This window comes from Oncorhynchus gorbuscha, unplaced genomic scaffold, assembly GCF_021184085.1.
Source record: "Oncorhynchus gorbuscha isolate QuinsamMale2020 ecotype Even-year unplaced genomic scaffold, OgorEven_v1.0 Un_scaffold_7863, whole genome shotgun sequence".
In the NCBI taxonomy this organism is placed as follows: Eukaryota; Metazoa; Chordata; class Actinopteri; order Salmoniformes; family Salmonidae; genus Oncorhynchus; species Oncorhynchus gorbuscha.
Genome location: NW_025751162.1, coordinates 3,588 through 16,247, shown reverse-complemented (window position 1 = coordinate 16,247; position 12,660 = coordinate 3,588). Strand labels below are relative to the sequence as shown.

The following is a 12,660-nucleotide window of genomic DNA, read 5'->3' as shown; positions in this document are numbered from 1 at the left end:
CCTGACTGCTCCCCTTCATCTTTAACCTGACTCCTCCTCTTCATCTTTAACCTGACTGCTCCCCTTCATCTTTAACCTGACTCCTCTTCATCTTTAACCTGACTCCTCCCCTTCATCTTTAACCTGACTCCTCCTCTCATCTTTAACCTGACTCCTCCTCTTCATCTTTAACCTGACTCCTCCCCTTCATCTTTAACCTGACTCCTCCCCTTCATCTTTAACCTGTCTCCTCCCCTTCATCTTTAACCTGACTCCTCCCTTCATCTTTAACCTGACTCCTCCCCTTCATCTTTAACCTGACTCCTCCCTTTCATCTTTAACCTGACTGCTCCCCTTCATCTTTAACCTGACTCCTCCCCTTCATCTTTAACCTGACTCCTCCCCTTCATCTTTAACCTGACTCCTCCCCTTCATCTTTCACCTGACTCCTCCCCTTCATCTTTCACCTGACTCCTCCCCTTCATCTTTCACCTGACTCCTCCCCTTCATCTTTCACCTGACTGCTCCCCTTCATCTTTAACCTGACTGCTCCCCTTCATCTTTAACCTGACTGCTCCCCTTCATTTTTAACCTGACTGCTCCCTTCATCTTTAACCTGACTCCTCCCCTTCATCTTTAACCTGACTCCTCCCCTTCATCTTTAACCTGACTCCTCCCCTTCATCTTTAACCTGACTCCTCCCCTTCATCTTTAACCTGACTCCTCCCCTTCATCTTTAACCTGACTCCTCCCCTTCATCTTTAACCTGACTCCTCCCCTTCATCTTTAACCTGACTCCTCCCCTTCATCTTTAACCTGACTGCTCCCCTTCATCTTTAACCTGACTGCTCCCCTTCATCTTTAACCTGACTGCTCCCCTTCATCTTTAACCTGACTGCTCCCCTTCATCTTTAACCTGACTCCTCCTCTTCATCTTTAACCTGACTGCTCCTCTTCATCTTTAACCTGACTGCTCCCCTTCATCTTTAACCTGACTGCTCCCCTTCATCTTTAACCTGACTCCTCCCCTTCATCTTTAACCCGACTCCTCCCCTTACATTTACATTTACACCCTTCAGCTTTAACCTGACTCCTCCCCTTCATCTTTAACCTGACTGCTCCCCTTCATCTTTAACCTGACTGCTCCCCTTCATCTTTAACCTGACTCCTCCCCTTCATTTTTAACCCGACTCCTCCCCTTCATTTTTAACCCGACTCCTCCCCTTCATCTTTAACCCGACTCCTCCCCTTCATCTTTAACCCGACTCCTCCCCTTCATCTTTAACCTGACTCCTCCCCTTCATCTTTAACCCGACTCCTCCCCTTCATCTACACTGAAGTGGATTTAACAGGTGACATCAATAAAATATCATAGCTTTCACCTGGTCAGTCTGTCATGGATAGAGCAGGTGTTCCTAATGTTTTGTACACTCAGTGTATAATTATTTGATATTGTCTATACAGGAGACAGTCATCTGGGAGGTGGGTTGGAGGCCAACAGCAGCACGGAGTCCTTTGAGCTGGTCACAGAGGACAACAATGGAGGAAAGCAAGCGGCAGAAGGTATAGTACAGTCTACTCAAACTAGGGGGCGATCTGAAATAGCACCCTATTCCCTATGTAGTGCACTGCTTTTGGAGAAGGAAAGCAAGCAGCAGAAGGGACATGACAGTAGGGGTGTTTCTCAAAATGCGCGCTACCGTTCTCCGAGCACGCGAAGTGGAGAACAGGAGGGTCGGAGTGTGTTACACGGATGCGCACTCCGGATGCGCACTCCGGATGCGCACTCCGTTTGTAGGTATTTTTAAGCATCAATGAAAAGCTACAACGGAAAGTATATGGAACAACCATGTAAAAAAAATGATGCAAAATGTATTGAATGTCCACCATTATGTCCATCATTATTTGGTCCACCATTGTGGACCAATGTCCACCATTATGTCCACCATTATTTGGGCTGAAGCAAGAAAAAATGAACTGAGATTTTTCCCTTTTGTATGTTGCCTGACTACAATATTGTAACCTGATACGTAACCTGATGTGTAAAACATAACTAAATTATCTGCCTACAATACCCACAGTAATGTGCGTAAATCGCAGTCCCATAGTAAGTCAGTAGGGCAAACTGGCTAGCTAAGACGGTTTAGCTATCTAGATAGCCACAAATAATTGACATCTACTTTGCATAACGTTAGTTTTAAGTAATTTTTACCTGTGAAAGTATCTGGTTAGCTACACTATTATGATTCACATTCAGTCAGCTGATAATTATGAAGTAAAACGTTTGCTTTGTGTACATCTTGTTGCATCTTTATTGTTGCCATTGTCCTGGCTGGAAGAAGGGTTAGTGAATGGAGAGGTCCAGCGTGAGGTTATACCGTAGAGGGAGTGCTGCTCAGTGTGAGGTAATACAGTAGGGGGAGTGTGAGGTAATACAGTAGGGGTAGTGTGAGGTAATACAGTAGGGGGAGTGCTGCTCAGTGTGAGGTAATACAGTAGGGGGAGTGCTGCTCAGCGTGAGGTAATACAGTAGGGGGAGTGCTGCTCAGCGTGAGGTAATACAGTAGGGGGAGTGCTGCTCAGCGTGAGGTAATACAGTAGGGGGAGTGCTGCTCAGCGTGAGGTAATACAGTAGGGGGAGTGCTGCTCAGCGTGAGGTAATACAGTAGGGGGAGTGCTGAGGTAATACAGTAGGGGGAGTGCTGAGGTAATACAGTAGGGGGAGTGCTGCTCAGCGTGAGGTAATAACAGTAGGGGGAGTGCTGCTCAGCGTGAGGTAATACAGTAGGGGGAGTGCTGCTCAGCATGAGGTAATACAGTAGAGGGAGTGCTGCTCAGTGTGAGGTAATACAGTAGGGGGAGTGCTGCTCAGCATGAGGTAATACAGTAGGGGGAGTGCTGCTCAGCATGAGGTAATACAGTAGGGGGAGTGCTGCTCAGCGTGAGGTAATACAGTAGAGGGAGTGCTGCTCAGCGTGAGGTAATACAGTAGGGGAGTGCTGCTCAGCGTGAGGGAATACAGTAGGGGAGTGCTGCTCAGCGTGAGGTAATACAGTAGGGGGAGTGCTGCTCAGCGTGAGGTAATACAGTAGGGGGAGTGCTGCTCAGCGTGAGGTAATACAGTAGAGGGAGTGCTGCTCAGTGTGAGGTTATACAGTAGGGGGAGTGCTGCTCAGTGTGAGGTTATACAGTAGGGGGAGTGCTGCTCAGTGTGAGGTAATACAGTAGGGGGAGTGCTGCTCAGCATGAGGTAATACAGTAGAGGGAGTGCTGCTCAGCGTGAGGTTATACAGTAGGGGGAGTGCTGCTCAGCGTGAGGTTATACAGTAGAGGGAGTGCTGCTCAGCGTGAGGTTATACAGTAGGGGGAGGTCCAGCGTGAGCTTATACAGTAGGGGGAGGTCCAGCGTGAGGTAATACAGTAGGGGGAGTGCTGCTCAGTGTGAGGTAATACAGTAGGGGGAGTGCTGCTCAGTGTGAGGTTATACAGTAGAGGGAGTGCTGCTCAGTGTGAGGTAATACAGTAGGGGGAGTGCTGCTCAGTGTGAGGTTATACCGTAGAGGGAGTGCTGCTCAGCATGAGGTAATACAGTAGAGGGAGTGCTGCTCAACGTGAGGTAATACAGTAGAGGGAGTGCTGCTCAGCGTGAGGTAATACAGTAGGGGGAGTGCTGCTCAACGTGAGGTAATACAGTAGGGGGAGTGCTGCTCAGCATGAGGTAATACAGTAGGGGGAGTGCTGCTCAGCGTGAGGTAATACAGTAGGGGGAGTGCTGCTCAGCATGAGGTAATACAGTAGGGGGAGTGCTGCTCAGCGTGAGGTAATACAGTAGGGGGAGTGCTGCTCAGTGTGAGGTAATACAGTAGGGGGAGTGCTGCTCAGTGTGAGGTAATACAGTAGAGGGAGTGCTGCTCAGCGTGAGATAATACAGTAGAGGGAGTGCTGCTCAGCGTGAGATAATACAGTAGAGGGAGTGCTGCTCAGCGTGAGGTAATACAGTAGGGGGAGTGCTGCTCAGTGTGAGGTTATACAGTAGGGGGAGAGGTCCAGCGTGAGGTTATACAGTAGAGGGAGTGCTGCTCAGCGTGAGGTTATACAGTAGAGGGAGTGCTGCTCAGCGTGAGGTTATACAGTAGGGGGAGTGCTGCTCAGCGTGAGGTTATACAGTAGGGGGAGTGCTGCTCAGCGTGAGGTTATACAGTAGGGGGAGTGCTGCTCAGCGTGAGGTTATACAGTAGAGGGAGTGCTGCTCAGTGTGAGGTTATACAGTAGGGGGAAGTCCAGCGTGAGGTTATACAGTAGAGGGAGTGCTGCTCAGCGTGAGGTTATACAGTAGGGGGAAGTCCAGCGTGAGGTTATACAGTAGGGGGAGTGCTGCTCAGCATGAGGTTATACAGTAGGGGGAGTGCTTCTCAGCGTGAGGTAATACAGTAGGGGGAGTGCTGCTCAGCGTGAGGTAATACAGTAGAGGGAGTGCTGCTCAGTGTGAGGTAATACAGTAGGGGGAGTGCTGCTCAGCGTGAGGTAATACAGTAGAGGGAGTGCTGCTCAGCGTGAGGTAATACAGTAGGGGGAGTGCTGCTCAGCATGAGGTAATACAGTAGGGGGAGTGCTGCTCAGCGTGAGGTAATACAGTAGGGGGAGTGCTGCTCAGCGTGAGGTAATACAGTAGGGGGAGTGCTGCTCAGCGTGAGGTTATACAGTAGAGGGAGTGCTGTATGTAGTGTGATAGTGATAGTGTGGATACCCTATTCTGAGTAGTATGATAGTGATAGTGTGGATACCCCATTCGGAGTAGTATGATAGTGGGGACACCCCATTCTGAGTAGTGTGATAGTGATAGTGTGGACAACCCATTCTCAGTCGTATGATAGTGATAGTGTGGATACCCCATTCTGAGTAGTGTGATAGTGATAGTGTGGATACCCCATTCTGAGTAGTGTGATAGTGATAGTGTGGATACCCCATTCTGAGTAGTGTGATAGTGTGGATACCCCATTCTGAGTAGTGTGATAGTGATAGTGTGGATACCCTATTCTGAGTAGTGTGATAGTGTGGATACCCCATTCTGAGTAGTATGATAGTGATAGTGTGGACAACCCATTCTCAGTCGTATGATAGTGATAGTGTGGATACCCTATTCTGAGTAGTGTGATAGTGATAGTGTGGATACCCTATTCTGAGTAGTGTGATAGTGATAGTGTGGACACCCCATTCTGAGTAGTATGATAGTGATAGTGTGGATACCCCATTCTCAGTCGTATGATAGTGATAGTGTGGTTACCCCATTCTGAGTAGTGTGATAGTGTGGATACCCTATTCTGAGTAGTGTGATAGTGTGGATACCCCATTCTGAGTAGTATGATAGTGATAGTGTGGATACCCCATTCTGAGTAGTGTGATAGTGATAGTGTGGATACCCTATTCTGAGTAGTATGATAGTGATAGTGTGGATACCCTATTCTGAGTAGTGTGATAGTGTGGATACCCCATTCTGAGTAGTATGATAGTGATAGTGTGGATACCCCATTCTGAGTAGTGTGATAGTGTGGATACCCCATTCTGAGTAGTATGATAGTGATAGTGTGGATACCCCATTCTGAGGAGTATGATAGTGATAGTGTGGACACCCCATTCTGAGTAGTATGATAGTGATAGTGTGGATACCCCATTCTGAGTAGTGTGATAGTGTGGATACCCCATTCTGAGGAGTATGATAGTGTGGACACCCCATTCTGAGTAGTGTGATAGTGATAGTGTGGATACCCCATTCTGAGTAGTATGATAGTGATAGTGTGGATACCCCATTCTGAGTAGTGTGATAGTGTGGATACCCTATTCTGAGTAGTATGATAGTGATAGTGTGGATACCCCATTCTGAGTAGTATGATAGTGATAGTGTGGATACCCCATTCTGAGTAGTATGATAGTGTGGATACCCCATTCTGAGTAGTGTGATAGTGTGGATACCCCATTCTGAGTAGTGTGATAGTGTGGATACCCCATTCTGAGTAGTATGATAGTGTGGATACCCCATTCTGAGTAGTGTGATAGTGTGGATACCCCATTCTGAGTAGTGTGATAGTGATAGTGTGGATACCCTATTCTGAGTAGTGTGATAGTGTGGATACCCCATTCTGAGTAGTGTGATAGTGTGGATACCCCATTCTGAGTAGTGTGATAGTGATAGTGTGGATACCCCATTCTGAGTAGTATGATAGTGATAGTGTGGACACCCCATTCTGAGTAGTGTGATAGTGATAGTGTGGATACCCTATTCTGAGTAGTGAGATAGTGTGGACACCCCATTCTGAGTCATATGATAGTGATAGTGTGGATACCCTATTCTGAGTAGTGTGATAGTGTGGATACCCCATTCTGAGTAGTGTGATAGTGATAGTGTGGATACCCCATTCTGAGTAGTGTGATAGTGATAGTGTGGATACCCCATTCTGAGTAGTATGATAGTGATAGTGTGGACACCCCATTCTGAGTAGTGTGATAGTGATAGTGTGGATACCCCATTCTGAGTAGTATGATAGTGGGGACACCCCATTCTGAGTAGTATGATAGTGTGGATACCCCATTCTGAGTAGTATGATAGTGATAGTGTGGATACCCCATTCTGAGTAGTATGATAGTGGGGACACCCCATTCTGAGTAGTATGATAGTGATAGTGTGGATACCCCATTCTGAGTAGTATGATAGTGGGGACACCCCATTCTGAGTAGTATGATAGTGTGGATACCCCATTCTGAGTAGTATGATAGTGATAGTGTTGATGCCCCATTCTGAGTAGTATGATAGTGTGGATACCCTATTCTGAGTAGTATGATAGTGATAGTGTGGATACCCCATTCTGAGTAGTATGATAGTGATAGTGTTGATGCCCCATTCTCAGTCGTATGATAGGTGGATATTCGTCTCTTTGGAAGAGTTTATGACTGTGTTCTGAATCTCTGCCCTTCTCCAGAAGTGTACACTAATGCTTTTAAAAGCATTGGATTAATGCCCGTATGGCTGGAGGGAGTTGCTAACCTGTTCCTGACACCATTCCATTTATTTTAAATAGGGGAGAGTACGACTGCACACTGTGTTACTGTGAGGTTATGTCAAATGGGAATGCCCATCCTTGGCATAGATCATAAAGTTATATTTTAATTTCTTATTATACTCTCGCTTTCCATTCTATATGAATTCTCTCTCCTCTGTGTCTCCGTTTGATGACGTCATCATGCTCCCCCTTGCCCGTTTGATGATGTAATGTTTTGTACCCCCCTGCAGTGCCGTTGACAGAAGATGACTGGGTCCCTCTAGAGCTGTGCTTTGGGATGCCTCTCTTCAGCTCCGAGCTCAACCGCAAAATATGCCGAAAGATCGCCTCGCACGGCCTCTGTAGCAAAGACAGGTACTGGAGGAAAAGAATGAGGATTTGTTGTTGTCTTGGCTGGGAAATGGGAGAAGTGTTAATTTCTAAGCAGTCCTTTGTAGCTCAGTTGGTATAGTATGGCGATATTAACTCCAGGCTAGTGGGTATGTTTTTCTGGACCACTCATACGTAAAATGAATGCAAGTCGCTTTTTAAGAACTTAAGTTGACGGTGTAATTCTTTGTTGTTTCAGCCTTCAAGACTTACTTCATTCCAGCCGAACACTATCATTGAAGGTCCTGAGTTTTGTTCAGTCGTTCCAGGTAAAAGGTCTCTGTGTGTTCTGTTCTATTCTGCCTCATTGCCACTTGAAGAGCGCTCCTATCAAACCAGCCAGTCGCATAATGACAATCAGAACACTCTGTTTCCCTTTGAAATAACACTCAAGTCTAGACAGACATCCCCCACATGAAAATAAGTATTGCTGGTTTCATTACTTCCATGTTCTGTACCTCACCCAGCCAATAACCCTGATATGCCTGGTCTGTATTAGGTCCTGGCCATCAGAGTGATCTGTAATGATATGACTGGTCTGTATTAGGTCCTGGCCATCAGAGTGATCTGTAATGATATGACTGGTCTGTATTAGGTCCTGGCCATCAGAGTGATCTGTAATGATATGACTGGTCTGTATTAGGTCCTGGCCATCAGAGTGATCTGTAATGATATGCCTGGTCTGTATTAGGTCCTGGCCATCAGAGTGATCTGTAATGATATGACTGGTCTGTATTAGGTCCTGGCCATCAGAGTGATCTGTAATGATATGCCTGGTCTGTATTAGGTCCTGGCCATCAGAGTGATCTGTAATGATATGACTGGTCTGTATTAGGTCCTGGCCATCAGAGTGATCTGTAATGATATGACTGGTCTGTATTAGGTCCTGGCCATCAGAGTGATCTGTAATGATATGACTGGTCTGTATTAGGTCCTGGCCATCAGAGTGATCTGTAATGATATGACTGGTCTGTATTAGGTCCTGGCCATCAGAGTGATCTGTAATGATATGACTGGTCTGTATTAGGTCCTGGCCATCAGAGTGATCTGTAATGATATGACTGGTCTGTATTAGGTCCTGGCCATCAGAGTGATCTGTAATGATATACCTGGTCTGTGTTAGGTCCTGGCCATCAGAGTGATCTGTAATGATATGCCTGGTCTGTATTAGGTCCTGGCCATCAGAGTGATCTGTAATGATATGACTGGTCTGTATTAGGTCCTGGCCATCAGAGTGATCTGTAATGATATGACTGGTCTGTATTAGGTCCTGGCCATCAGAGTGATCTGTAATGATATGACTGGTCTGTATTAGGTCCTGGCCATCAGAGTGATCTGTAATGATATGACTGGTCTGTATTAGGTCCTGGCCATCAGAGTGATCTGTAATGATATGACTGGTCTGTATTAGGTCCTGGCCATCAGAGTGATCTGTAATGATATGACTGGTCTGTATTAGGTCCTGGCCATCAGAGTGATCTGTAATGATATGACTGGTCTGTATTAGGTCCTGGCCATCAGAGTGATCTGTAATGATATGACTGGTCTGTATTAGGTCCTGGCCATCAGAGTGATCTGTAATGATATACCTGGTCTGTGTTAGGTCCTGGCCATCAGAGTGATCTGTAATGATATGCCTGGTCTGTGTTAGGTCCTGGCCATCAGAGTGATCTGTAATGATATGACTGGTCTGTATTAGGTCCTGGCCATCAGAGTGATCTGTAATGATATGACTGGTCTGTATTAGGTCCTGGCCATCAGAGTGATCTGTAATGATATGCCTGGTCTGTATTAGGTCCTGGCCATCAGAGTGATCTGTAATGATATGACTGGTCTGTATTAGGTCCTGGCCATCAGAGTGATCTGTAATGATATGACTGGTCTGTATTAGGTCCTGGCCATCAGAGTGATCTGTAATGATATGACTGGTCTGTATTAGGTCCTGGCCATCAGAGTGATCTGTAATGATATGACTGGTCTGTATTAGGTCCTGGCCATCAGAGTGATCTGTAATGATATGCCTGGTCTGTATTAGGTCCTGGCCATCAGAGTGATCTGTAATGATATGACTGGTCTGTATTAGGTCCTGGCCATCAGTGATCTGTAATGATATGACTGGTCTGTATTAGGTCCTGGCCATCAGAGTGATCTGTAATGATATGTCTGGTCTGTATTAGGTCCTGGCCATCAGAGTGATCTGTAATGATATGACTGGTCTGTATTAGGTCCTGGCCATCAGAGTGATCTGTAATGATATGCCTGGTCTGTATTAGGTCCTGGCCATCAGAGTGATCTGTAATGATATGACTGGTCTGTATTAGGTCCTGGCCATCAGAGTGATCTGTAATGATATGCCTGGTCTGTATTAGGTCCTGGCCATCAGAGTGATCTGTAATGATATGACTGGTCTGTATTAGGTCCTGGCCATCAGAGTGATCTGTAATGATATGACTGGTCTGTATTAGGTCCTGGCCATCAGAGTGATCTGTAATAATATATACATATATATATATATTTTTTTAATCCTTTATTTAACTAGGCAAGTCAGTTAAAGAACAAATTCTTATTTTCAATGACGGCTGCTGTCCTAATGGCACCCTATGGGCCCTGATAGGCTGCTGTCCTAATGGCACCCTATGGGCCCTGATAGGCTGCTGTGCTAATGGCACCCTATGAGCTCTGATAGGCTGCTGTGCTAATGGCACCCTATGAGCTCTGATAGGCTGCTGTGCTAATGGCACCCTATGAGCTCTGATAGGCTGCTGTGCTAATGGCACCCTATGAGCTCTGATAGGCTGCTGTGCTAATGGCACCCTATGAGCTCTGATAGGCTGCTGTCCTAATGGCACCCTATGAGCTCTGATAGGCTGCTGTCCTAATGGCACCCTATGAGCTCTGATAGGCTGCTGTCCTAATGGCACCCTATGAGCTCTGATAGGCTGCTGTCCTAATGGCACTCAAACTGGACAGTCTCTTCAATCTCTTCATTCAAAGACTCAATCATGGACACTCTTACTGACAGTTGTGGCTGCTTTGGGTGATGTATTGTTGTCTCTGCCTTCTTGCCCTTTGTGCTGTTGTCTGTGTACCATGTTTTGTGCTGCTACCATGTTGTGTTGCTACCACGTTGTTGTCATGTTGTGTTGCTTACCATGTTCTTGTCATGTTGTGTTGCTACCATGTTGTTGTCATGTTGTGTTGCTACCATGTTGTTGTCATGTTTGGTTGCTACCATGTTGTTGTCATGTAAATGTAAATGTAAATGTTGTGTTGCTTCCATGTTGTTGTCATGTTGTGTTGCTACCATTTTATAATAATAATAATAATATATGCCATTTAGCAGACGCTTTTATCCAAAGAGACTTACAGTCATGTGTGCATACATTCTACGTATGGGTGGTCCTGGGGATCGAACCCACTACCCTGGCGTTACAAGCGCCATGCTCTACCAACTGAGCTACAGAAGGACCACATTTTGTTGTCATGTTGTGTTGCTACCATGTTGTTGTCATGTTGTGTTGCTTCCATGTTGTTGTCATGTTGTGTTGCTACCATGTTGTTGTCATGTTGTGTTGCTACCATGTTGTTGTCATGTTGTGTTGCTACCATGTTGTTGTCATGTTGTGTTGCTTCCATGTTGTTGTCATGTTGTGTTGCTACCATGTTGTTGTCATGTTGTGTTGCTACCATGTTGTTGTCATGTTGTGTTGCTTCCAATGGTGTTGTCATGTTGTGTTGCTACCATGTTGTTGTCATGTTGTGTTGCTGCCATGTTGTTGTTATGTTGTGTTGCTACCATGTTGTTGTTATGTGGTGTTGCTACCATGTTGTTGTCATGTTGTGTTGCTACCATGTTGTTGTCATGTTGTGTTGCTACCATGTTGTTGTCATGTTGTGTTGCTACCATGTTGTTGTCATGTTGTGTTGCTTCCAATGGTGTTGTCATGTTGTGTTGCTACCATGTTGTTGTCATGTTGTGTTGCTACCATGTTGTTGTTATGTTGTGTTGCTACCATGTTGTTGTTATGTTGTGTTGCTACCATGTTGTTGTCATGTGTTGCTTCCATGTTGTTGTCATGTTGTGTTGCTTCCATGTTGTTGTCATGTTGTGTTGCTACCATGTTGTTGTCATGTTGTGTTGCTACCATGTTGTTGTCATGTTGTGTTGCTTCCATGTTGTTGTCATGTTGTGTTGCTACCATGTTGTGTTGCTACCATGTTGTTGTCATGTTGTGTTGCTTCCATGTTGTTGTCATGTTGTGTTGCTACCATGTTGTGTTGCTACCATGTTGTTGTCATGCTGTGTTGCTATCATGTTGTTGTCATGTTGTGTTGCTTCCATGTTGTGTTGCTATCATGTTGTTGTCATGTTGTGTTGTTGTGTTGTCATGTGTTGCTGCAGTGCTATGTTGTTGTCTAGGTCTCTCTTTATGTAGTGTTTTGGTGTCTCTTGTCGTGATGTGTGTGTTGTCCTAATATTTTTAATCCCAGGCCCCCGTCCCCACAGGAGGCCTTTTTGCCGTTTGGTAGGCTGTCATTGTAAAGAAGAATTTGTTCTTAACTGACTTGCCTAGTTAAATAAAACAATACAAAAATAAACATGGAAGTACCTGGATACACAACAGAAGATGTTATTCAATGTTTTCCACCTGTACATTTACATTTACATTTCACAATTCCAGGTATTTGTTCATGGACAATTCCTGCCCTTTCAATCCATTTTCTTCCGCTTGGTGCCTAATGACCCTGTGTTATACACAACTGACCCCTGACCTGTGTGCCCTATAGGATGGCAGCCAGGGTCAGCCCGACCCTGACAGTGGAGTGTCCGGTCCTCTCAGCCAGCCCCCGGCCGAGTCTGGTGTTCCGCTGCCCGCTCTCAACCTCATCTTCAAGGATGGACAGCTGAGGGAGTGGAGTGGACGAGCACCTCCACCTCCCACATCTCAGCCCTGCAGAAAGACCAGACCTTATAGACCCCTCCACATCTCAGCCCTGCAGAAAGACCAGACCTTATAGACCCTCCACATCTCAGCCCTGCAGAAAGACCAGACCTTATAGACCCCTCCACATCTCAGCCCTGCAGAAAGACCAGACCTTATAGACCCTCCACATCTCAGCCCTGCAGAAAGACCAGACCTTATAGACCCCTCCACCTCTCAGCCCTGCAGAAAGACCAGACCTTATAGACCCTCCACCTCTCAGCCCTGCAGAAAGACCAGACCTTATAGACCCTCCACATCTCAGCCCTGCAGAA

The 12,660-nt window shown here is 46.0% G+C and overlaps 1 protein-coding gene across 1 annotated transcript; it reads left to right on the top strand.

Annotated features, from left to right (window-relative positions):
• Nucleotides 1-1,318: 1,318 nt before the first annotated feature.
• Nucleotides 1,319-12,422, top strand: LOC124029836 (protein FAM91A1-like). Its single transcript, XM_046341411.1, has 4 exons — nt 1,319-1,542; nt 7,265-7,388; nt 7,603-7,672; nt 12,192-12,422. Exons 2-4 carry the CDS (start codon nt 7,312-7,314, stop codon nt 12,420-12,422), a joined length of 378 nt encoding a protein of 125 aa, XP_046197367.1. The 5' UTR covers nt 1,319-1,542; nt 7,265-7,311.
• Nucleotides 12,423-12,660: the final 238 nt, after the last annotated feature.

Coding starts and splice junctions, on each gene's coding strand:
- LOC124029836 (XM_046341411.1), top strand. CDS start 7,312: ATGCCTCTCTTCAGCTCCGAGCTCAACCGCAAAATATGCCGAAAGATC. Junction 7,389..7,602: donor GGCCTCTGTAGCAAAGACAG/GTACTGGAGGAA, acceptor TTGTTGTTTCAG/CCTTCAAGACTTACTTCATT. Junction 7,673..12,191: donor GTTTTGTTCAGTCGTTCCAG/GTAAAAGGTCTC, acceptor TGTGCCCTATAG/GATGGCAGCCAGGGTCAGCC.